General features: G+C 43.7%; 1 protein-coding gene across 3 annotated transcripts in view; it reads left to right on the plus strand.

Moving 5' to 3' along the window:
* The window catches only part of LOC110519941 (zinc finger protein ZFPM1), a 98,980-nt gene that overhangs the window by 59,905 nt on the left and 11,561 nt on the right, over positions 1–27,514 (plus strand). For all 3 annotated transcript variants that reach the window (XM_021596853.2, XM_021596832.2, XM_021596842.2), the window contains one exon: positions 7,678–7,811. In XM_021596853.2, the coding sequence (XP_021452528.1) occupies positions 7,678–7,811 (134 nt within the window). The remainder of the gene's footprint in view (positions 1–7,677; positions 7,812–27,514) is intronic.

The raw sequence follows: 27,514 nt of genomic DNA on the forward strand, positions 1-27,514 counted from the left end.
GCCATCTTGGATTGTGGTGTAGCTATTTCTCATCTCAGTATGTTCTGATATGGATTGTTGGCTTGGTGTGCCCAAATGGAAGTATCTCTGGAATGACTGAATGTCCATACAGAACCTCCTCCACTGTGAGTCGATGAATTAGCACCAGGAAATGGGCATTTCTGACACTTTTTTCATGTTCTCCTCTCACAAAAGCTCAATTTCCTCATACAGTAGGTTTCTCTCACATGGCTGTTAATACTGTAGGAGCAAAGTAGCCATTTTAGGAAGTGGAACAGGAGAGGACTCAATTGTCTCTCCTCCGTTACTGGTACATCCTTTTGCTTACCCATGATTACTGTATATTACAGGAAGCCACTATTATGTTTAAACATTGTTGTCTGTTTTTAGACAGACACAAACCTGCGCCATCATTATATAGCACCTTAGGCCTTCTAACTTTAGCTAGTGAATCTGAACATGGACCTGACTGTAAAGCTTCATTCTCTAATATCAACTTTTCAGGTTTCTTTCCAAGTCTACATCCTGACACAGCTATGATTGAAATGTCCTTCATGAAGCCAGAAGGAGTTGTTGAAGTAGAGTTAATGATTGAATTAATTATCGAAGTCACATACCGTACAATTAATTTTGTGGCTTTGCCCGAGTCTTTTTTTCCTCCATCTATGCGGAGAGAATGTCGAGAAACATTTTCTAATTAATTTATGTGTGATTATCAGGAGAGTTTCTTGAAGGTCTCCACTTTCAATTTATGAAAGGGTAGCAGTGGAGTTAGGGGAGGCTGGAAGAGATGGAGGCAAACACACACACACGCACACTCACTCACTTGCACACACATTCTCTCTTTCTCTCTCTCTCTTTAAAGGGGAGTTTTGGTGCAGCTCAGGGGTAGCAGTGGAGTCTTGATCAGATCTAACCCTTCTCCCCTGTCTGTGACCCTCCAGTCATACTGCTGCCCTCGGCCCTAACAATGTTGCTCTGTTTCACAGCTCTCTCTGTTGGTACAGTACAGCCTCCTGGAGACAGAGAGGCATGGGTACACTTAGAAATAAAGGGTTTTAAAATACTTATTTGCCTGTCCCCATAGGAGAACCCTTTTTGGTTCCAGGGGGAACCATTTTTGGTTCCAGGTAGAACCCTTTTGGCTTCCAAGTAGAACCCTCTGTGGAAAGTGTTCTACCTGGAACCAAAAAGGGTTCTGCAAAAATCCTATGGGGACAGCTGAATGACCATTTGTTTGGATCTAGATAGCACCTTTTTTTCTAAGAGTAGTAACTTTCACCGAGCCACTATTTATGATGACATGGTATTCTTTACATTACCTTGGGCTCCCTGCTGGCTGTGTTTTTAGAGTGATAAAGTAGCCTATACTTAAAGCATAAGCACTGCATAAGAGAACGCTACAGTACTAGTCGTGTATCTCTATCACAGGCTCTTATCACAAATAAACTTATTCAACCACTGGGCTTCTGAACTCAAAATGAAGTTTTGCATGTGAATGTCAGCATTCTTCACATTTCTGTCTGTATTCCCAGGGTTACATTTTGTCAACACTGCCTTGCCAACTTTGGGCTTACACATATTTTTCCCCATTTTGTTTTAAATTACTTGATCTTATTTAACATATTTGGATTTTGCATGTTCGGCATCTGCTCTTTCCTAGTGTATGTATTTTGCAGATAAAAGTTCAGCAGTGCAGTTAAGAGAAATTAGTTGGGTAAACAGTTGTAAATGTCAATGATAAAGTTCTGTTGAAGCTCATCTGATTAGCTTGGCGTCGCAGGTGTCTTATCTTTGCTGTGCAACAGAGTGTAAAATGGAAATTATTGCGTCCTGAGCATGAGAAATTTGTATTTTTTCAACTGAACCGATGCAGGACCCAAGGGACTGTGTTAGACCATTACGTTTCTATATCCTGACTGGAGTAGTGGGTTCGCTTTCTTTCTCTCTATCTCTCTCTCACTTTCTCACAGACACTCATATTGTGACTGTTAGCTCTGATGGTCTCTCCAAGCCTGCACCATAGGGCTCCTGTGTACCGGTAGCGGCCCATCTCTTTTCCTCAGTTGTGAGGTGCAGAGCAGAGAGGGGGATCCTCCATGCTGAGTGAGTAGGGGAGAAAGCTCAGGGATTTGTCATTCAGCAGAGGTTAAACCCCAGCTATTAGTGAGGGGTCGGAGTGCGGCCCTGATAAAGACTTCCTGTTGTACTGTGTCAAAAAATCAATGGCTACGCAGCGATGTGCTAATTTGATATCAACAATAGCCTTTTAAAAAATCAATTAGCCCTGATAGAGGAGACGATGATGTTGGGGAATAGGGGAGATCCTGCTACAGAGGGTTGTGTAACTATTTTTTACGCATTGAGATCCAATCAGATGACTGAGTCCTTTTGAGCATGCTCGACTCCCATAGGATGGTGCAGATGATCATGCGTGTTGTTTTGCAAACGTGACGACCAGCACAACGCTAGGTTAGGTTGGCCTGTTGTAACGTTGATGTAAGGTTGGTGATGTCATTCATTTCCCAATACCACAAAGTTCTTGTCCACCTGAACAATTTCATAGACAATGAACTACTGCACAAAGACAGGTGTGTCCAGTAGTCTGATGATATGTTGAGAATGAATAGATAAGTGTAAGCTATGTATATGATCAGGAAGTGCTACTGTATCTCTTTCTCATAACATTGTTTGGGTTATCAAGGCTGAGCTCCAGTGCCCCTACAGGACTGTACTGTAAACTACAGTTGTAGGTATTATGTTAACATGGTATAACTAACAACCCTTTTCGGCAGTTAAATGCAACAACAAAACATTATTTATGAAAAAGCAATCTATTAATATGGGTTTTGAACACAATAATCTGTTTACAATCACGATAGCTGTACCTTTACTTTATGGTTTATGCAGCTTCCTGGCCCTTAGCCAATTGGCATTTCTCAATGAGGTCAAAGCACGTGAATGCATACAACTTGTATTTACGACTTCATTCCCACCTCTTGCTTGGTTACGAACGCAGCGTTACCTGAAGGTTTCTTTGTTCCTCTTGAAGGATTCAGAGAGGAAGTGGATTTGCGTGAATCTGTTAAATGGCCCATGTGCCATGAGGTCACAATAACACATCTAAACATGTGAAACAAACAGATTTTTTATACAAATGTATGGCCTCACTTTTGCAGTATTCTCCCTCCAGTACTCCCTCGTCCTCCTAAACTCCCTCTATCCCCCTCTGTCTACTCATCGGGTAATTGCATTAGTCATTTCATTAACGATAGGGTGATTGTTTTATTGTCTGCTGTTGTAAAACGGACAGGACGCCCCAGTGGCTGGTGAAGCAGCCATATTGATAAGGCTTTGTGTGGACACTGCCAGAGTGGAGCTCTATTGATAAGGCTGGCTGATAGGTCTGTGTGGACTGTGGTGCAGGATCCCTATTGATTAAGCCTGGTCCTGCATGTGTTTTGTGGGCACTGTCTGTGGTCAGGGCCGTGGATATTCTTGAGGTCTGCTGTGTGGGGGCATAGAGATGGTTTAGAGGCAAGGAGAGGGGCCAGCATATCAAGCGGAGTGGCCAAGCGGCAGGGCAATGAACAGGGCTGTGGGGCTTTAGAGATGGTGTAGAGCCTCTACAGAGGGGCCAGTATCAGGCTGAGAGGCGAGCACAGGGCATTGAGCAGTATTGATAAGAACCCCAGGTCATTATGGGGGTTTGTGGTGTGCGGTAGTGGTAATTAGCAGGGATTAGAACGGTAGGAGGCCCTGCGTAGCGTAGCACCGTGCTAACCTGTAGGGATTACCCATGTGCAGTGATTAAAATGGGCCTCATGATCACTCCTCAGTGGGAGGATGAAACTGATCTAGATTTTTAAGCCACCTGTTGGATGGTGTGCCGACGCGGCTGACCGTGCGTCGGCAACATAGAGCTGGGACCTCCCATCCAGGTTACCTCCCTGTGGTACAGTTGGCAGAGAGCGGGAAATGGGGCGTGGCTGATCATGGAAGGATGATGGAATATTTTTAGGTTCTAAACACCGACACTCAGTGTGGTCTCTGTATTTTTTCACAAAGGTAAAATCCCAGCAGACAATTTCACAATTAGGTTAATGGTGGTGTTCATGCTGATAAGGCATCATGTGACCGAGGCCAGCCAATATCAGGGCAGCAGACTGGACATTGATGGAGTGTTGAGATTAGTTGGTCAGAGTGTGATCTGGCCAGGGGTGCTGGGAGATAGGCCTGGACACTGGACTTCAGCCTCGCTGATGTGGACAGGAGACTTACACAAGCACATCAAACGTATGGGAACCACATGTTTGACTCCGTTCCATGAATTCCATTCCCCACATTACAATGAGTCCGTCCTCCTATAGCTCCTTCCACCAGCCTCCAGCTTGATTTGTTCCAATCTCCTTCTCACTACTGCTCCTTCATTTTTTCCCCTCCTCTACTCCTCCCTCTGTCTCTATCTCCCCCTCTCTCTCGTCCACCCCTCCCTCTCTCCCTTCCCCCCCCTCTCCTTTCCTCCCCTTCTCTTTCTCCCACTCTTGGCTGTGGGAAAGCCATTTTTATCAGCATCTGTCTGTTGTTCTCTGGTGGGGATAGATACAGAGAAGATAGATGAGTGTTTTGACATAGAGAGTGTTAGACAAACACTCTTATCAGCCTGGCACTTTAGCCCGACCCCCGAAAGAGAAGCTGAACCATGGAGGAGGAGGGAGGGGGGGGGGGGGGGGGGACACAGAGCAACAGAATCAACATGGAGGGAGAGGGACAGCTGAACGTGGTGGTAAACAGCAGGTTCCAATGGTACTGCACTGTAGAGCACCATGGCTATGTCATAGGACAGCTTACTGTAGGTACTGGACTAAGTGAATTTCAAGATTCCTTTCCTAATCATTCCTTTTTGAGAGATGTGTTTTTGTTTAAGCTTTTGAGATCCTACCTTTGTGATCCTACTTTTGAGATTCTGCACTGTGGGATTGTAAGGGATATGAGTGTGATAGTGAAGGACTCTCCTCCTCAGTGGCCTGAGGCTCCCTCTGTCCAAGTCTCACACTAATGCCTTGACTCCCATGTCTTTTTCTCAGTTATCTCCTAAGAGGAAGTACAAAAGTTTGCTGCTCCTGCTCAGTCCACTCTGTGCTCAAGGCAACACCACACTCCCCCTAGTGTTGGAATCATCAGAGCTCTGGCCATGACATGACATAGATTAGGGATGGGCAACTTTGATGGGACACCAAAAAATCTGTACTCATTATGAGGGGGCCGCAGTACCTCGCAGGTCTGTGTACCCACATCCATCCCCACACATGCAGTCAACTGATTTGTGCAATCAATCTATTTTTTTGCAGTTAAACTACTTTACCCACTTAAAGGTTTTACACGCTCAACAGTTTCCCGTGTGTATAAAGAATGGTCCACCATCCAAAGGACATGCAGCCAACTTGACACAACTTTGGGAATTGAGGCTGTTCTGAGGGTAAAGGGGGGGGGGGGGGAATGCTGATAATTGTGGAAATGCGGATAATGCCCTTTTAGTGTAAGAGCTGTTTGAAAAGATCTCCTGAAATGTCTGCCTTTTTTGGTGGGATTGAACTTAGTTAATAGACAAATAAGAAAGAGTTCCAAACCTCTCAGCCAATAACAGCTAGTTTTCAGTTTTCTCCTCCCCACTCAGAACACTCAGAAACGTCTGCATTGGACCTTTAACTACAAGCATTATACCAGTAGTCAGGGCCGGCAGTAACCTTTTGGGGGCCCTAAGCGAGATTTGTTTTGGACTCCCCCCACCTCGCAGGCAAAACATTATACTGGCCCCGGTCTTGACGGCAGATATATATTTTTAAAATGTAAAGTTCATTTCCTGTAATTGTACACATTTTGCTATAAGGCGTAGAGAGATTTTCTGGGCGTTCGTAAACTCAAGAGCGTTGTCACGTTGTCCGTTCGTAAATTGAGAGCGTTTCACTCTCGGAGCGTTCAGAGCGCACACTGGGCGCGCTCTGGCCGAGGAGTAGGATTGATTCGAGCGTTCTGTTCTAACAACAGCAGTCAAGCACCCAAGCTAGTTGGCTAACATTGGCTAGCTTGCTAGCTACTTCCAGACACAAATGAGAGAACAGTTAACTCTGACCATTTTACTTGCCCAGCAGAGCTGGTTAGGCTGTTTTTATGTTATCCAAAACATTGGTGACTGCTGTGCTGCTGGCCACAATTTAATTACGCTTTTTTGCCAACGTTTACTGACACTGGCCATATTCAATGGGTGTTGAGCATTTGTAAATTTGTCTGCGCTCTACCAGCTACGTCTATCGACAGTTGTCGCAGTGACATCATGAACATTCTATTGAAATGGCTACTTGCATAGGGGTGTCTTTTGTTTAGACATGTAGCTAGCTAGCTAAACAATGAACCTAAATCCAAACTCATAACATTACTAGCCTGCGTAAATCTGCAGGTAGCTAACCAACCAGGTCCAATGTTCGCTAGCTAACATTAGGCTATAACTAGCAATGCAAATGGCTCTGAGATATGAATAATATTACTACACAGATCATACATGTAACGTTAGCTAGCAAGCCAGCCAGCTAATGTTAGCTAGCTAGCTAACAGTACACTTTAACTTGACAAAATTAGAAACTTGTAATATCTGAAAATGTAGCTAGCTAGACTCTCTTGCCCATATACATGGATGGACACTTCACCCTCTCTGTCACGGAGGCCATGGTTGCCCTTAGTTTGAAGATGTAATCCGGAGACAGGTGTTTTATACAACACAGCCTTCTGTGTGTTCTCTTTTTGACTATGTCTGCATATTTGCAATCAAATGCCAAAGTTTGCTCCATCTCCTTAGCTGTCATACTCTAATTCCGCCGTGCATTCCACTGATTTCAAAACTCGGTCCTCCAGAAAGTGGAGAGTAACACTTATGCAGTTCTACTACGTGATATCTTTCAAAAAAGCCTCATTAGAAAGGGTTGCCTACACATACTGACCAGCTCATATTATAGACAGATTGCGTGCAACATGGCAGACCAATCCGAACTCATCTCTCGGCATGTCCAGCCCACTCATTATCTCAGCCAATCATGGCTTGTGCTGTCTTTTACGTGGCTAAACCAACTAGGCTCATAATTTAATATTTGTATTTATATTTACAGATAACATACATGTTTGTTATTAAGGCACATGAAAGTTCACATTTTCCAGAAGGCATTTCTGCCCCAAAAAAAGCATTTTGATAAAAAAAATAAAAGTTTACATTCAAATGGCTTCCCTGTGAAGTAGTGACGCGTGACATACGCCTAGATTTCTGAAACAAGTCACATATGATATCTGAAAGTGACTAACAAAATGAATGGGGGCTCCCTGGAGGTCAGGGTCCCTGGGCACTTGCCTTGCATACTTGGTCAGTATTTGGCTGTGATTACTTAAGTTTAGATAGCTGGCTAGACAACTTACCAATTAAAAAATGGTTAGCTGCACATGGCTAATTGAACAACTGTCAGTAACTGATATAACAATAGAAAACTGCTGATGCACCTTGTCTATTCTACTATTATAACTCTCAACAGTAAATTGAGACACAACTGAGTTGGTTTTGTATGGCTTTGTATCTTGTTTGCTTGTGGGACCTGGGAGACTTAGTCGCTCTTTCTTCTCTCATTCTCTCTGTAGATGACCTGGAGCTAAGTGACGATACTGCTGGCCCCAAGGTTCTGGCCCGCAGAGACCTCACCACTGACACACTATGGGGACCATACACTGGGATCGTCCAATCAGGAGAGGCTGGAGATGACCAGGTGCCAGAGGTGAGGGTTCAAAGTGCATGGAGGTAGAGATTAAAGGTCAAGGGTCGGGAAGGACGTTGGTCAATGGATCAGTAAATTAATAAAATGCCTTATCAACCATAGATCGGTCAGTGTGTGTGTGTGTGTGTGCATGATTCTATTACCACATTAACAATCACTATGTAGATTTGTGTGCTTCAATGAGCAGTATATCTGGAGTTTGACTATGGGTATGAAAAGCTAGCATAAAGTTGTTCAACAGCTGAGTCAGTCACTGAAGTCATCTTTGACTGTAACAATGTTGTTAACTAACCAGCTACCTACTTAGTGCTGCACACATAATGTTTAATCTTTCAACAAAAGCTAGCAAGCTACTGTAGCTTGTAGTACTAATGCTTAACTTATTATGAGTTTTCATGAAGCAGCTGTTCTTCTGCCACTGTCACGATCGTTATATAAATAATCGGACCAAGTCGCAGTGTGTAGAGTTCCACATATTTATTACAGTGAAACTTAAAAAACAACAAAGAATTAACAAACGTCCAGTACGTAGCGCACATAGGCACTAAACAAACCAATATCCCACCACGCAGGTGGGAAAAGGGACACACTAAGTATGATCCCCAATTAGAGGCAACGATATTCAGCTGCCTCCATTGGGAACCATACTCACACACCAACATAGAATTAAAATAACCAGAAAAAAAACCTAGTCACGCTCGGAACCCTGAGAGCTCTCTATGGTCAGGGCGTGACAGCCACGAGTCATTGCAGTAGCCTGAGTCAGCTGCTGTGTTCAGCTGATCCAACAATTACGATCTTGGAGAAACATGCTGATCTACGGTGTGATTTCTAAAAACAGCCAGTTCCTCTTAATTGTGGGGCTGCATGTCTACAGCTTCAGTGTAATTTAAACAGGCTAAGCAAGCTTTTTATGTCAGTGAAGGAAGGGCTAGCTATAAGGGCTTTAAGCGAGACCCAGATGCAGATGGTTAGAGTCCAAGATGTTTATTAAAAATACAAAAATGGTTGTGGACAGGCAAAAGGTCAAAACCAGTTCCAGAGGTACAGAATGGCAGGCAGGCTCGAGGTCAGTGCAGATAGGAATGGAGTCCAGAAAAACAGGCAAAGGTCAAAACTGGGAGGACTAGTAAAAGAGAATAGAAAAGTAGGCGCTGGTTGACTTGAACATACAAGACGAACTGGCACAGAGAGACAGGAAACAGCGGGATAAATACACCAGGGAAAATAAGCAACACCTGGAGGGGGTGAAGACAATCACAAGGACAGGTGAAACAGATCAGGGCGTGACAGTACCCCCCCCCTCTCTAGGGACGCCACCTGGCGTCCTACCTGAGTGCATACCTGGCTGACCGAGGTGTCGGCGGTGAAAATCAGCAATGAGGGTCGGGTCCAGGATGACTTTAGCCGGAACCCAGCACCTCTCCTTCGGGCCATAACCCTCCCAGTCAAACAGGTACTGGAAACCCCACCCCGTGGTCGAACCCTCAGGAGGCGTCTCACCTTTACGCTGCCTGGCCATCATTGACACGGGGGAGGGAGGGGCCTAGAAGCAGAAGACAGAGGGCAGTGAGACAAGGGTTTAATCCTGGAAACATGAAAAGTAGGGGGAACACGGAGGGTATGGGGCAACAGCAGATGGACAGCAGTGGGACTAATGCCTCTAAAAATGGGGAAAGGACCAATGAAACGGAGGGGAAAGTTTACGGGAGTCTACCCGGAGGGGTAGGTCCCAAATGGACAGCCATACGCTCTGCCCGACAGCGAGGAGCCAGAGTCCGGTGGCGGTCCTCCAGGTATTGTCGACAAGCGGTGGTCTTGAGAAGAGCCGCCCTAGCTCTTTTCCAGGTACGCCGACAGCAGTGGATGAACATCTTGGCTGAAGGTACGTTGACCTCAACTTCTTGCTCTGGGAAGAGCGGGGGCTGATACCCCATGGAGCATTCAAAAGGGGATAGTAGTAGCCGAGCAAGGGAGAGTGTTCCTGGCATATTCCACCCAGACCAATTGCTGTCTCCAGGTGGTGGGGTTACTGGCAACCAGACACTGGAGTGCCGTCTCCATATCTTGATTGGCTCGTTGCGACTGCCCGTTACAGTGGGGATGAAACCCAGAGGACAGACTGGCTGACGTTTTGCACCCAATAAGAGTGCCTTCCAGAATTGGGATGAGAACCGAGGACCCCGGTCTGAGACAACGTCAACCGGGAGTCCATGGATATGGAAGACATGCTGCACCATAAGCTGGGCCGTCTCCTTGGCTGAAGGTAACTTAGGAAGAGGGATGAAATGGGAGGCCTTGGAGATTCTGTCCACCACCGTCAGAATGGTGGTGTTGCCGTCTGACGGAGGAAGCCCAGTGACGAATTCCAGAGGAATATGGGACCAGGGGTGATGAGGGACAGGAAATGGCTGTAGGAGGCCAGACGGAGCTTGCCACGGAGTCTTGCTTTGCGCGCATACCATGCATGCGGCGACGAAGGTCGATACTTCAGGGACCATGGTAGGCCAGCAGAAGCGTTGACGGAGGAAAGCCAGGGTCCGATGAGTACCAGGATGACAGGTAAGCCTGGAGGAGTGAGCCCAGACCTCATCAGGCACAAGCAGACGGTTAGCCGATTGGGAACGCTGAACCTTGCGGACCAGAGCCTCAATTCCCCAAACAACAGAAGCCGCAAAGCAAGAGGCAGGGAGGATGGTCTCAGATTCAGAGGGAGTGGCAGTGGAACTGTATAGACGGGAGAGAGCATCCTGCTTCAGCTTTTTGGACACTGGGCGGTAGGAGATGGTGAACTTGAACCTAGTAAATAACAGAGCCCACCGGGCCTGCCTGGAATTAATGCGCTTGGCTGTGCTGAATGCTGTCTTCCACATCTCCTTCGCGTATCCGAACCAGGTGGTAGGCATTCCAAAGATCCAGCTTGTAAAACAAATGGTGGCTTCCTGGAGAGGTTCAAAAGCCGAGGAGAGGAGTGGTAGGGAGTAACAATTCTTAATCGTAATATCATTAAGACCCCGGTAGTCAAAAGCCCTGCGCCGGCAGGAGAGACTCCTCTATGTACTCCCCCATGGCCTTGGTCTCCGGCCCAGATAGAGAATATAGCCTACCCCGAGGTGGTGTGGTGCCTGGGGGGAGATCAATGGCACAATCATGAGGACGATGTGGGGGAAGAGAAGTAGCCCATGCCTTGCTGAAAACTTCCAGGAGGTTGTGGTAATCTGTGGGCCGGCAGAGAAATCCGAGACTTGACATAAGCCCTGAGGAGCCTGTCTCGGGGAAGGCTGTGCTGCTTTGAGGCAATGGGAATGGCAAAACAGACTCCAACCCAAGATTGAACATGAGGTCCAATCAATAACGGGGTTGTGTTTTTTTAAGCCAAGAAAATCCCAAAACAACTGGAACAAGGGGAGACTCAATGAGAAGCAGCTGTATAGCCTCACTGTGATTTCCTGAAATAAGAAGATTAACAGGAACAGTGCAGTGGGTAACTCTACCAATGGAGCGTCCGTCCAGTGCTCTAGCATCCATGGAACACGGAGAAAAGTTGAGTAGGAATACCTAATTCAGAAACTAGAGTAGCATCCATAAAACTCTCATCTGCCCAAGAGTCAATGAGCACCCGTAGAGATTTAGACTGGTCTCCCCACAGCAGTATAACAAAGGAGGGAGTCCGGTTAATGGGATTAAGAAGATTCCCAGTCTGGCTCACCAGAGTACTTGTGCCTACTATAGAGATGGGTCTCTTAACCTTTCTGGCGCAGGCGTTTCGCTAGCGACCCACCTCGACAACATCCGGTGAAATTGCAGAGTGCGAAATTCAAATGACAGAAATATAAATATTTAACATTCATGAAAATACAAGTGTCATATATCAAAATAAAGCTTAACTGGGCAGGTGGCTATATAATGTCGTGCAGCCCCACAGTACAGACAACTGTTGGAACTCAGCCTATGTGAACGTTTCTTAGGCGATAATCTAGCTCTGCCCAGTTGCATAGGTTCTGGAGTATCTAACTCACCCGTCGCTGATGATTCTCGAGGGAGCTCAGGTGGCTTCGGATCCTCTCTGAAAAATAGCCTTCGAGGACTTCCGGATTACTTCGAAGATGAGCGAGCCACTGCGGATGAACAAGTGTGACCCAGGTCAGACCTCCTCTCACTCCTGCGTTCCCTTAGCTGCCCATCAATTTTAATGGTGAGGGCGATGAGGGATTTGAGATCCACCGGCAATTCCCGAGCAGCTAGCTCATCCTTTATCTCCTCAGATAGTCCATAAAGGAAAGTATCAAAAAGGGACTCCGGATTCCAGGTACTCTCGGCGGCCAGTGTGCGAAAGTCAACAGCGTAGTCTGCCACACTTTGAGAATTTTATGTAAATCCAGCAGTTTATGGGCCGCCTCGCTCCCAGATACTGGAGAATCAAAAGCCTTTCTCGCCTCTACCATAAAATCTTCCAGATGATGACAATTGGCAGATTGTTGCTCCCAAACAGCCGTCGCCCAGGAGAGCTCCCTTCTCGACATTAGCGTAATAATATATGCTATCTTAGATCGGTCCGAAGGAAACGAAGATGGCTGTAGCTCAAAAATAAGGGAGCATTGAGAAAGAAAACCCCAGCAGATACCAGAGTATCGCTCCGGAGGAGGTAAGCAGGGTTCTCGGGGGAAGGCTGTACAACCTCACCACTCACAGGGAAAAAGTTTCTGAGTGGTTGGGGGTTCTCAGAGGTGGTAGGCTGCCTATGAGCTAACTCCCTGATTTGCTCCATAACAGCCTTGAACCCCTGGTCGTGGCGTTCCGTCAGGGAACGAAGCCCTTCCAGAAGGTCCTGAAGTAGCCCCTCATGCCTCCGAATGGTGGCTCCCTGCAGGGAGACAGAGTGGCGGAGCTGGTCCAGATCTGCTGGGTCTGTCAAGGCCAGTTCGTACTATAAGGCCACAAGGCGAGACCCAGATGCAGACACTAGAGACAGATGGTTATAGTTCAAGATGTTTATTAACAATCCAAAAGGGGGTGGCAAGAGAATGGTCGTGGACAGGCAAAAGGTTAAAACCAGTTCAGAGGTACAGAATGGCAGGTAGGCTTGAGGTCAACGCAGGCAGAATGGTCAGGCAGGCGGGAATGGAGTCCAGAAAAACAGGTGGAGGTAAAAACTGGGAGGACTAGTAAACAAGAATAGAAAAGTAGAGGCACAGGAAAACCACGCTGGTTGAAAACCACGCTGGTTGACTTGAACATACAAGATGAACTGGCACAGAGAGATAGGAAACACAGGGAAAATAAGTGACACCTGGAGGGGGTGGAGACGATCACAAGGACAGGTGAAACAGATCAGGGCATGAAACTAGCTGCCTTCAGAAAGTATTTACAACCCTTGACTTATTCCACATTTTGTTGTGTTACAGCCTGAATTCAAAATGTATTAAATATATATTTTTCTCACCCATCTACACACAATACCCCATAATGACAAAGTGAAAACATGCTTTTGATTTTGTAGCAAACTTATTGAAAATGAAATACAGAAATATCTCAAATACATGTAAGAATCACCTTTAGCAGCGATTATAGCTGTGAGTTTTTCTGAATATTTCTTGAAGAGCTTTGCACACCTGGATTGTACAATATTTGCACATTATTCAAGTTGGTTGTTGATCATTGCTAGACAGACATTTTCAAGTCTTGACATAGATTTTCAAGTAGATTTAAGTCAAAACTGTAACTCGGCCACAAAGGAACATTCACTGTCTACTTGGTAAACAACTCCAGTGTAGCCTTGTGTTTTAGGTTATTGTCCTGCTGAAAGGTGAATTGATCTCCCAGTGTCTGGTGGAAAGCAGACTGAACCATGTTTTCCTCTTAAGATTTTGCATGCGCTTAGCTCCATTCCGTTTCTTATTTTTCCTGAAAAACTCCCCAGTCCGTAACAATTACAAGCATACCCATAACATGATGCAGCCACCACTATTCTTGAAAATGGAGAGTGGTACTCAGTAATGGCTTGTATTGGATTTGCCTCAAACAAAACATGTTGTATTCAGAACAAAATGTTAATTGCTTTGCCACATTTCTTTTGCAGTATTACTTCAGTGCCTTGTTGCAAACAGAATACATGTTTTGGAATATTTGTATTCTATACAGGCTTCCTTCTTTTCACTCTTTCAATTAGGTTAGTATTGTGGAGTAACTACAATGTTGTTGATCCATCCCCAGTTTTCACCTGCCTCTCTGCTCACTGAGTTAGGATGGACGCCTGCATCTTTGTAGTGGCGGGGTATATTGATACACCATCCAAAGTGTAATTAATAACTTCACCATCCTCAAAGGGATGTTCAGTGTCTGCTTTTTTTATGTATACCAATCTACCAATGGGTGCCCTTCTTCGCGAGGCATTAGAAAACCTCCCTAGTCTTTCTGGTTGATTCTGTGTTTGAAATTCACTGCGTGACTGAGTGACCTTACAGATAATTGTATGTGTTGGGTAAAGAGATGAGGTAGTCATTCAAAAAATCATGTTAAACACTATTATTGTCCATGCCACTTATTATGTGACTTGTTAAGCACATTTTGTTATTTAGGATTGCCATAACAAAGGGGTTGAATACTTATTGACTCAAGACATTTCAGCTTTTAATTTTGTATTAATTCCACTTTGACATTATTGGGTATTATGTGTAGGCCATGGACCAAAAAATCTATATTTAATACATTTTAAATTCAGGCTGTAATACAACAAAATGTGGAAAAGCCATGGGGTGTTAATACTTAAGAGCATCGCAGAGAAGTGACGTCATCTAACGTGAGACACTACCAATCACAGCGATTATGCAAATATTAGAACTCTTGGTCTCCACAGAACACATTAGTTGTTAAGCAACAGTTTGTTTGTCCAGATGTAACCGGTCTGTCAAAAGTTGCTAGCTCATGTCTAAATTCTGAAACTAAATACATACTGCAATTCCAACCACAAAATCTTCAATGCTGACCACACAGACCGCGTTGTGTGTGTGAACATTACAAAATAAATGTACACGTACAGTACCGTTGGAAAGTATTCAGACCCCTTGACTTTTTCCACATTTTGTTAGGTTACAGCCTTATTCTAAAATTAACTTTTAAAAAAAATGTCCTCATTAATCTACACACAATACCACATAATGACAAAGCAAACAGGTTTTTAGACATTTTTGCTAATTTATTAAAAATGAAAATGCGTGGAATGCTTATGTTACTAGCTCCTAACAATGCAGTAAAATGTCAGACAAGTACACAAATGACCCACTGAAATATCAGAATGAAAACAATTAACAACTCAAATAGCACTGTAACAGTCATCCAAATGCCATCTATACTTATATACACCGGAATAATTTACAGTTCACAAGATATATGATATGTACAGCAGTATATGTTTTATTTATTTATTTAACATGTACAGTGCATTCAGAAAGTATTCAGACACCTTGACTTTTTCCAAATTTTGTTACAGCCTTATTCTAAAATGTATTCATATTTTTCTCTCGTCAATCTACACACAATACCCCATAATGACAAAGCAAAAACAGGTTTTTAGACATTTTTGCTAATTTATTAAAAATGAAAAACGGAAATATTTTACATAAGTATTCAGACCCTTTACAGTACTTTGATGAAGCACCTTTGGCAGCGATTACAGCCTCGAGTCTTATTGGGTATGACGCTACGAGCTTGGCACACCTGTATTTGGGGAGTTTCTCCCATTCTTCTCTGCAGATCTTCTCAAGCTCTGTCAGGTCATCTCCAGAGATGTTCGATCAAGTTCAAGTTTGGGATCTGGCTGGGCCACTCAAGGACATTCAGAGACTCGTCCCAAAGCCACTCCTGCATTGTCTTGGCAGTGTGTGCCTAGGGTTGTTGTCCTGTTGGAAGGTGAATCTTTGCCCCAGTCTGAGGTCCTGAGTGCTCTGGAGCAGGTTTTCATTAATGATCTCTCTGTACTTTGCTCTGTTCTGATCTTTGCCTCGATCCTGCCTCGATCCTGTCTCCCAGTCCCTGCTGCTGAAAAACATCCCCACATCATGATGCTGCCAGCACCATGCTTCACCATAGGAATGGTGCCAGGTTTCCTCCAGATGTGACGCTTGGCATTCAGGCCAATATTGGTTTCATCAGACCAGAGAATCTTGTTTCTTATGGTCTGAGAGTCTTTAGGTGCCTTTTGGCAGACTCCAAACGGGCTGTCGTGCGTTTACGAAGAAGTGGCTTCCCTATGTCCACTCTACCATAAAGGCCTGATTTGTGGAGTGCTGCAGGGATGGTTGTCCTTCTGAAATGTTCTCCCATCTCCACAGAGGAACACTGGAGCTCTGTCAGAGTGACTATCGAGTTCTTGGTCATCTCCCTGACCAAGGCCCTTCTCCCCCGATTGCTCAGTTTGGCTGGGCGACCAGCTCTATAGGAAGAGTCTTGGTGGTTCCAAACTTCTTCCATTTAAGTATGATGGAGGCGCTGTGTTCTTTGGGACCTTCAATGCTGCAGAAATGCTGGTACCTTTCTCCAGATCTGTGCCTCAACACAATGCTGTCTCGGAGCTCTACGGACAATTCCTTCGAACTCATGCCTTGGTTTTTACTCTGACATGCACTGTCAGCTGTGAGAACTTATATAGACAGGTTTGTGCCTTTCTAAATCATGTCCAATCAATTGAATTTACCACAGGTGGACTTCAATCAAGTTGTAGAAACATCTCAAGGATGATCAATAGAAACAGGATGTACCTGAGATCAATTTCGAGTCACATAGCAAAGGGTCTGAATAGTTTGTAAATACGGTATTTCTGTTTTTAAATGAGCGAAAATGTATTAAAAAAAAACATTTTTGTTTTGTCGTTATGGGGTATCGTGTGTAGATTCCTAAGTATTTCTTTGTATCCATTTTAGAATAAGGCTGTAACGTAACAAAATGTGGGAAAAGTCAAGGGGTCTTTCCGAAGACACTGTACATGTTATTCAGTCATTTCATCCAAACTGCTTGCGCGCGTCAATGAGAAAATAAAACGGTGTTTCATTTTTTTATGCCTGACGTGCTGCAAGTCCCGCCTCTTCCATCTCCTCATTGGTTTTTAGGAGTATATGCCCACGTGGGTGATTGAAAGATGAACTGAGATCCACATTCCAGTTCAGTTGGTGGTGGTAATGCACCTTAAAGTTGGTTGCCAACCGCCATATAAAGTCCACAGAAGAAGACAGAGAGATGTTTTTATTTATTTTTCCTTTATTTAAGTAGGCAAGAAGGTTAAGAACAAATTCTTATTTTCAATGACAGCCTAGGAACAGTGGGTTAACTGCCTTGTTCAGGGTCAGAATGACAGATTGTCAACCTTGTCAACCTTGTCAGCTTGGGGATTCGATCTTGCAACTTTTCAGGTTACGCGTCCAACGCTCTAACCACTAGGCTACCTGTCGCCCCAGATTACTAGAAACTAACTAGGTTTCCTCTTTTATCTGTGGATACATTTTCGGAGTAGAGAACACACGATTTTGTGTGACTAAAAAGGGGTCAACATTTTACCAATATCCTGAAGGACCTTGTGCATTTCAGGTAAAATAACAACCCAATAATTATATCCCAGGACAAATTAGCTAGCAACAGCAGGCTAGCTAGCTAAATGTCCATGAATGTTGTCACCAAACTAATACACTGTGGTCGAAGAATAAAATGTTTCTGAGACCAATAGTGTATATTTTTCTGTGTTTCTGTTTTTCTTTCATCTTTGTCTTCTTCCCCCCCAACTTAATGGAGAAAAGCGACACGCCACCTTGATGATTTAACTCTCTCTCCCTGGGGTTCTTCAGTTGGCCAGTGCTGCCATTATCAGCATGTTACTTTTGATTTTATTCCTAAAAATACAACAACTTGCTTAGCAAACAGCAAAAAAAAAATAAATAAATTAAATGTTATTTCCAACAACCAATTAGCATCTCCGTTGTAAATCCAGCACATATTAAATGTTGAGATTGCCGACAGGCCAGTCTCTTTGGTCGTCACTAGTTACCAAAGTGACAGAATCAGAAGGGCTGCTACTCGAGCTATCAGATGAGGGAGTGTCATGACGCGTATGCCAGCTTAGAGTTCGCAGGCAACGACCAATCAGATGTGGGGGAGCGTGATGACCGGCTTGCAGGGGCAGACGAGAGACATTCATTTATTTTATCTAGCCTATTGATCCATCAATGATTTGGTTAATTATTAGCTATAATAAAACCAACTGTTCTAAATGCAATGTGATAATCAGATATCTTATTCAAACTCAGCTTTCAAGCTTAGTATGATATTTGCCCTTACTCATAGTTAGGCTAGTTTGTCTTAACCCAAAATATGTTTACTCCAAAGCTGCATTGTTTTTAAAATGACATGCAGACAAACAAATGGACACATCTAGATTTAAAACGCACATAAATTATTTTTCTGTGATATTATTTTTGTTGTTTTTTCAATTTGCTGATTTTTGGCTGATTTTAGAAGAACACTTCTCTTCTCACTGCATGTCTCACTTCTTTATTTGGCACTTACTATAGTCATTTATTTATTTCACTTAAAATATTGAGATGAGAAAACATTTTCATTGGAATTGGGCTGCCTGAGTAAACACAGCCTTAGACTTTGACCAACAGGAGTAGGTTGATATACTTTTTCATATTTAACTTAAAATCAGGAAAGCAGATAACGTAGGTGATGTTTATTATAGCCTTGCAGTCCACCTTTTTGGTATTTTGTACCAGTTTACATCTCTTTACAAAGGCATGGTTTTCAAATATGGATGATGGCAATCTTTTAAATAATAATAATAATTGATTGGACTTATATGGCATTTTTCTAGACACTCAAAGCTCTTTACAGTATAAGAGGAAACTCACCACAATAACCCCACTTACATACTCTTGCAATAAATGCCATGGGATCTTTAGTGACCACAGACTTGGGACACATGTTTAAAGTCACATCTTCTTCAATTTTTATTGAAGAACATTCCATTGTTAGTTAGTACTTCAACATTATTAAAATGAAATTGTTGCAAAAGTGTATGGTATAAATTACAGTTATCTATCTTTGAACTTACTACCTTCTTGTTCATTTCAGCAACACATTTCTATTTGGCTTTTGTTTGTCTGTTTTTCCCCTGGTGGCATTCATATGTCTTTGTGCCCACAATTTGAAAGGGATTGAATGAAGGACTTTTGAATGAAGGACTTTTAATCTCCCAGCTGAGTTGTTTTTACTGCCAAAGGTTGTGCATCTGTTGAAGGTCAATAATATGATATATTACTATTAGGATGAAAGGCTTATAGGGAAACTAACAACATTGCTCTATCAAATAGAATAACTCCTCTGTGCTTGGAATGGAATTCCTTATGCTAATTTGCTAGCTCAATTTAGATGAGAGTAGCAACAGTTAGCTACTGTACAAATTACCTAAAAAAGAAAAGACAACTTACACTTTTGCCCAAGACTTTTGTCCTTTCTCAATGTTATGAACTTTAGTGATGTTGCCAATTCTTGTTCCCGGATGTATTTAGTTATTTTTGGTGCTTTCAAGACAACTGGGAACTCCAAAAAACTAAACTGATCTTCAGGTCGGAAAGTCGGAGCTCTAGAAAGATGCCAGAGTTTCCGACTTGGCATTTCGAGTTGGATGACTGTTCAAAATGATTTTTCCTCGTCGGAGCTTGGTTTTTCCCGATTTTCCAGCTGTCTTGACCGTTCGAAAGTCCGAGATTTCCGAGTTCCCAGTTGTTTTGAACGTGGCATTGGTCCTCAAACTTGAACTCGAAATATACGTTAAGACGGCATATGCGTTGACACACCCTCATCTGATTGGTCGGATAGGCGGGCTTTCTGAGCCGGCATGCTCGTCATCACACTCCCTCATCTGATTAGCCAAGTAGACGGGCACTCTCACTTTTGTGGCTGTGGTAACTAGTGACAACCAGTCTCTCTGGCACTGACAAGGAGTGGAATGTTAGCTAAAGAGACTGGTACTTAGACATAAACTCAGCAAAAAAAGAAACAGCCCTTTTTCAGGACACTTGTCTTTCAAAGATAATTCATAAAAATCCAAATAACTTCACAGATCTTAATTGTAAACACTGTTTCCCATGCATGTTCAATGAACCATAAACAATTAATGAACATGCATCTGTGGAACGGTCGTTAAGACACTAATAGCTTACCGACGGTAGGCAATTAAGGTCACAGTTATGAAAACTTAGGACACTGAAGAGGCCTTTCTACTGACTCTGAAAAACAGCAAAAAAAGATGCCCAGGGTCCCTGCTCATCTGCGTCAATGTGCCTTAGGCATGTTGCAAGGAGGCATGAGGACTGCAGATGCAATAAATTGCAATGTCCGTACTGTGAGACGCCTAAGACAGCACTACAGGGAGACAGGACTGACAGCTGATCGTCCTTGCAGTGGCAGAACACGTGTAACAGCACCTGCACAGGATCTGTACAGCCAAACTTCACACCTGCGGGACAGGCACAGGATGGCAACACCAACTGCCCGAGTTACACCAGTAATGCACAATCCCTCCATGAGTGCTCAGACTGTCCACAATAGGCTAAGGGAGGCTGGACTGAGGGCTTGTAAGCCAATTGTAAGGCAGGTCCACGGGTCTTCACCAGACATCACCGGCAATAACATCGCTTATGGGCACAAACCCAAGGGCAGTATTGTGTGTGAACAATAGGCACAACTCCGATATAAAGTGTTTTTTTCTCAAAGTTGGCAGGATATCACGTGTCCTACATATCAGTACACTCGTAACAACCAACGCGCTATGAAAATGATAATTGATCAAATAAGCCACACGTAGCAAATAAGCCATTCAATGTTTTGTTAACCAAATTCGACACTCTCATTGACCTCCATATAAAATCTCCTCTCTTGGTGAGGGGAAAAAACTGCCACCTGCTGTAGAAGACAGTTATCCCTCTTATTTGCCTCTTCGTCTCTGATGTGACACACACGTTTCAGTTAATTACTATAGCTCCCGCCTTGGACCAATCATTGTAATTTTGTAAATGACGGATCTCTATGGCATTCAATCATTCACTCAAGTTTCGTCAAAATCGGGCCAGTGCTGTCTGAGATATCGCTTGTGACTATCATACAAACGGACCGGCGGTTGGAGACCTATCCATAGTCCTGTATGTACTCCTCAAAGGGATAATAAATATAGGAAGACATTACTATCACTATTGCTATTTTGTTATACCTGAATTACCATTCATGATTCTCTGAGGGACTGCTCCTCTCCTGCCTTGTCTCATCCTCATGTATCCATGAGCCTGACTGACGCATTGGTCCTGCAGCTTCTCCTTTCCTCTCCCAGCTGCAGCCCAGCCAGCCCGCCCCTGTCCTTTCTTCTCCCTAGACGTCCGCTTGTCTTTTATCTCTGCATGGCGCCATCCTCCTGGACAACAAACGCCAATGATTGATTTCTGGTTGATAGGCTCTCATTTCTAAGATTTAGTTTATTATCTGAATTGCTGAGTCCAAACACACCCATCACATATATCTGTCACTTCCTCCCTTGCCCTGCTCATCTCTTTCTCATTTTCTCTATTCTATTGTGTTCAAGAAGACTACATCTCAATGGAGTTTTTCGATGATTCTCGGCTTTGACCATCTCTTTTGAGTTCTCACCCTCTGTCTCACCTCCCTCACCCCTGCTATCTGTGAGTTTAAGGAGTGAGGAGACAGACCCTCAGTATCAGGAGGAGATAGTGGGTTTAATCTCACATTCCTCCTGTGTCTCCCACTGTCACTTCACTCTCCTCCTCCCACAGTTCCCCGACAGGCCGCCAACTCAGGATTCAGTAGGGGTGAGGGTTACCCTCAGTACAGTAGATCCACCGCCACGCAGCCTTTCATCTCTATATCTGCTTGTCCACGATTGTTTTCTGCTAAGTTCTCTTCTCTCCCTCTATATGTGTAGTAGAGGCACAATTAATATGTCTGTGCCTGATTGTTGCCATCTACTGTGTGAAGATTCAACATTGACAACCTGAACAAAATTCTAAATACCCAATTTACACAGCTAACGTTTGGTTTCCTTTGCTGTCATTGAAATAGATGTGTTACCAACCAATCTGCTTGGTTAGCCATAGTATGAAACATTGTGTGTAAGGAATTAAACAAAGGGTTACCAATTTCAAAGTGTCACCTCCTCCCTGTCCCCTCCCACCTCAGACCTGTCCCAGTGGTGGTGTCATGCAGCCGGCGGCGGCCATGGTGGTGGCCATGGTGGTGGCCGTGGTGTCTCTGGAGCCCTGGGGCTCTGCCTCTCATCACATCACAGGGTGATTTGGCACCACCCGCTTGGCCTCGCCTGTCCTTGCAGGCCTTCAGATCCATGCCAAACCTGCCTGCTCTGCTCTGCCTTCTCTGAGTAAATTTGCTTCTTATTTGGTCTGGCCAGATAAGCTATCAGTTTAATACGGGGCATACCCTTTAACACATGGAGACAAGTGTTCACTTTGAACACCAACACACAGAGCAAAACACTAGCGCACTCTCACACAACAAACATAGATCCTAGCTAATATTAGGCCTGTTATTTTTTGATCCGATATAGATTTCATGCTTGATGTAGTCTTTTTTTTTCATCTCTTGAGAAAGAGGCATAAACATGCCTGATATGGATGTTTGACTTTTGTACGGTGCATAATAATGTTTACTGACGATTTACGCCCTGTAGCCATGACATCTGTACCTATGAAATGCTTATAAAAAATTATTCAAAAACAAATTCTCTCTGGTCTCTCATCCCAATTAGACTCAAACCAGTTCACCTACCGTGCCTCCAGGGGTGTTGATGACGAACATTTAGAAAATAGTCTAGTGGAAATTGTATTCATTGACTTCAGTAGCGCGTTTAACACAATCCAACCCCACCTACTGTTAGATAAGCTGGTGAATTTGGCTGTCAACTCTCTACTGATCCTACTGTTGGATAAGCTGGTGAATATGGGTGTCAACTCTCTACTGATCAGGTGAATAAATAGTTTCCTTGTGAACCGTATTCAACAAGTGAAGTTTAACTCCGCCATCTCTACATCTAGAATGGTGAATACGGTAGCCCCTCAAGGTTGCGTACTTTCACCGATACTGTACACACTGTACACAAACGATTGTCTAGCCTCTGACTCAGCCCACAAATTTTTTAAATATGCAGATGACACTGCTGTTGTGGGTTTCCTCCACCCAGACCAAGTCTCTCTTCAAGGTTTTGACAGAGAAACTGCAGAATGTATCCAGTGGTGTGCAGATAATTTTCTTGAAATAAATGTTAAGAAAACAAAAGAGATGGAAATTGATTTCAGAAGGAACAAAACTCCACTATACCCTACGAAGATCAATGGGGAATCAGTCGATAGAGTGACCACATAAAAGTACCTGGGAATCGAAATAGACAATAAACGGATATTCAATGACTGTGCCTTTGCAAAGATAAAGAAATTGCAACAGAGAATGTTTTTTTAGGCAAGCTGAACCATTTTAATGTTGAACGCCATATCTTACAAATGTTCTATAAATCTGTCCATTAGAGTGTGCTGTCCTTTGGAAACATGCGAGTGCAGGAGCAAGTCAATCATCTGCACTTTATCAAGACGGCGGGAAGGAAAATTGGTATAAACCAAGAATCAGCCACCAACTTGTACACAAAACTCATCCTCCTAAAACTTGAAAGCATTTTAGAGGACAGTACTCACCCACTTCACTCAAAATTCAGTTACAGCAGCACCCAGACAAGGGGAAAGAGATCTCTTCAAAATAAAATTCAAATAGATTGATATGGGGACTCTTTTATTCCAACAGCCATTAGACTGTATAAAAGATAGTCTGTTGATCCCACGAGTATACAGTATATTGCACTTTCACTTTAAATGTGTAGCTATAGCACTTTGAATTATTTTGTGTAGTTTCTGTGTTTCCCTTTTTTAAGCACATGACCAAATTAATTTCCCCCTGATGGGATAATAAAGTTGATCTGAATCTAATCAGGTTGCTTTAGATTCCTGGGAGTTTTTAGTTCAGTGAACATGTCCTGATCTCATGGCAACTGAGGTCAAATGTGTCACCTCCCTCCTGATTGGATCACACACAGATCTGATAATAATACGTTTCTTATGATTGGATCACAAATCGATCAGATTAGGAAGTTTTTTTATTCTGACTGAAGGCAAAAGATACATCATGACGCATAACAAACCCCCCGTTATGTAGTGATGATTTGTTGGTAGCAAACAAGTTACAATAACTTCAGAATAACAATGCTTAAACAAGGGAGTTCAACCTCAGTTTGATTGATACTCACCCAAACCAGCTACCGCAAGAGCAACTTAACTTACATATTGCTTTCGTTCCCCTCTCTTCCCCCTCCTGTCTTTCGCGGAAATGAAGCCTAGAGGCAGGATCCTAGAAGGAGTGTAGAGTTCAAAGCGTTATCACGCGTGGAACGTCTTTTCATCATGTTTTAGAAACAAGCGTTCGCACTAATCCCCCAATAATCTCTCCAGGAGAACTCCAGCGATAAGGCGCGCCACCCACCCACAGCTTTCAAACACACTTTTGGGGAGTCTCTATCTCCCCCTCACTGCTCTGTCGTTCCATAGGAAGGACAAGTGAAGGTGACCACCCTCTCAATCTCTCTCTTTCTCTCTCTCTAACAGTGTTTGTTTACCTCTTGGTAAATCTCTCCAGTTGATCTGAAATGATCAACAGAGGACCGTCTACAGCACCCTACTGCACTCCACCCCCTCAAATTAGATCTGAATGAAACGATCGCTCCAGAAGACCCAAAATCTGTAATTTAGCACTTGTCGCCCTGTTGATCGCCCCTGAATGTCTCTGATAATAAAGTGCACTGAACTATCTTGATTCTTGATGGCAGACTTGTTGAGAGCATTTCCATGTTTGATTTAATTGGCAACAAGGCCCTAAGGTTGTGCTACAGGCCTGAGAGTTCACATAGAGCTCACAGGAGGACCAGGGAAACTTGATACTAAACCCATCATCAGACACTTCCTCACCAATCTAAATGTCTGTTCCTATGTCTTCCTGCCTCTGACATTCTCTGAGAAGTTGTGCAATAGTGAGAGGTAGGGACCAGGTGACCAAAGAAGTGGACTGAGTAGAGGCAAATGGAGAGGCAAAGGGGAGAAAGAGAAATGATAGGAATGAGCATTGGAAAAAGCCAGCAAAAGAAAGAAGGCAGTGCCAGAGTGGAAGAGAGAGGGAATGGAAAGAGGTGGGAATGGAGAGATGGAGGTGATGAGGAGGGGTGCTCATTCTCATCACTCAGTCCCTGTGACTGGGATGGTATCTGCATCTCGCTGTCATCTGCGTTGGCTTCTGCGGGGTGGAGAGTAGAGGAGAGAGGAGAGAGGGAAAACCTTCCTCTATCTCTGAGGCTTATCTCCGGCAGTTCAGGAGCCCGCTTTCCAAGAGTGCCTCATTTTCAAATCTCTTATCTCGCCCGTTTTAAGTATCGCAAGTTTTATATTTTTACATGTCATTTGCATGCTGCTCATCAACCTTTTCTTAGAGGTGTCTGCAGATATGTGTGGCTGTGTGAGCGGTGTGTTTTTCTATGTTAGCTTGTTGTATATGATACATGTTTTTAGTACACTAAGCTCATGTATTAATACACACGTGTATTTGTGTAGAGAAATCTAGTGTGTGTGTGTGTGGTGCGTGTGTGTTCGTACCCGTGTGTGTGTTAATTAGTGTGCGTGTGTGTGTTGAGAGAGAGTGTGTGTGAGAGGCGGATGAGAGTAGGTTTCTGATGTTTATCTTTCTTCCTTTTCTTCTCTGTATTTTTGGAGGATTCACAGTGACCTCTTTGTTTGGGACAGTGAGTACCCCCTCCATTCCCCCCGTTTGGGAAAGAAAACATTTCCTGTAAGGGAGAGATTGACAGAGAAGGGCAGACAGAGGGGTAGGAATGAGAAAGAGAGAGGGATGAGAGAGAGCTTGATTAGCCATACAGTACTGTAGAGAGGGAAGGATGGGAAGATTAAGAGGTAAATGGGAGGAGGGGGTGAAAGAGAGCAAGAGGAAGAAAGAGTATGAATGAAGACCAAGCCAACCGCAATGGTCAAAAGGCCTATGATGGAACTCAGTGGAAGTCAATTGAACAGGCCAGGAAAGAAGATACACTATTCTACCTTCCTGTTCTTTTCTTCTCAGTCTGTCCAGCTGTTTCTGCTTCATACAGTACATTCAAAAACCCTTGGATGACATCATTATCCAGGATGCACATATTGAAATTGAAGATTGACCAATCAATCCATTGGTTTTCTCAGTTTCTCATGGGTCCTCAGAGAACAGTATTCTAAAGTTGCTTTAATCAACAGGGAATATTAATCAAATTATGGTAGCAATGATGTATGTATGTATGTATGTATGTATGTACAGTGGGGCAAAAAAGTATTTAGTCAGCCACCAATTGTGCAAGTTCTCCCACTTAAAAAGAAGAGAGAGGCCTGTAATTAGGTAGGTATAGGTATAGGTATACTTCAACTATGACAGACAAAATGAGAAGAAAAAAATCCAGAAAATCACATTGTAGGATTTTTAATGAATTTATTAGCAAATTATGGTGGAAAATAAGTATTTGGTCAATAACAAAAGTTTATCTCAATACTTTGTTACATACCCTTTGTTGGCAATGACAGAGGTCAAACGTTTTCTGTAAGTCTTCACAAGGTTTTCGCTCACTGTTGCTGGTATTTTGGCCCATTCCTCCATGCAGATCTCCTCTAGAGCAGTGATGTTTTGGGGCTGTTGCTGGGCAACACGGACTTTCAACTCCCTCCAAAGATTTTCTATGGGGTTGAGATCTGGAGACTGGCTAGGCCACTCCAGGACCTTGAAATGCTTCTTACGAAGCCACTCCTTCGTTGCCCGGGCGGTGTGTTTGGGATCATTGTCATGCTGAAAGACCCAGCCACGTTTCATCTTCAATGCCCTTGCTGATGGAAGGAGGTTTTCACTCAAAATCTCATGATACATGGCCCCATTCATTCTTTCCTTTACACGGATCAGTCGTCCTGGTCCCTTTACAGAAAAACAGCCCCAAAGCATGATGTTTCCACCCCCATGCTTCACAGTAGGTATGGTGTTCTTTGGATGCAACTCAGCATTTTTTGTCCTCCAAACACGACGAGTTGAGTTTTTACCAAAAAGTTATATTTTGGTTTCATCTGACCATATGACATTCTCCCAATCTTCTTCTGGATCATCCAAATGCTCTCTAGCAAACTTCAGACGGGCCTGGACATGTACTGGCTTAAGCAGGGGGACACGTCTGGCACTGCAGGATTTGAGTCCCTGGCGGCGTAGTGTGTTACTGATGGTAGGCTTTGTTACTTTGGTCCCAGCTCTCTGCAGGTCATTCACTAGGTTCTAGGATGTTTGCTCACCGTTCTTGTGATCATTTTGACCCCACGGGGTGAGATCTTGCGTGGAGCCCCAGATCGAGGGAGATTATCAGTGGTCTTGTATGTCTTCCATTTCCTAATAATTGCTCCCACAGTTGATTTCTTCAAACCAAGCTGCTTACCTATTGCAGATTCAGTCTTCCCAGCCTGGTGCTGGTCTACAATTTTGTTTCTGGTGTCCTTTGACAGCTCTTTGGTCTTGGCCATAGTGGAGTT

This window comes from Oncorhynchus mykiss, chromosome 1 (genome assembly GCF_013265735.2).
Source record: "Oncorhynchus mykiss isolate Arlee chromosome 1, USDA_OmykA_1.1, whole genome shotgun sequence".
Classification (NCBI taxonomy): Eukaryota; Metazoa; Chordata; class Actinopteri; order Salmoniformes; family Salmonidae; genus Oncorhynchus; species Oncorhynchus mykiss.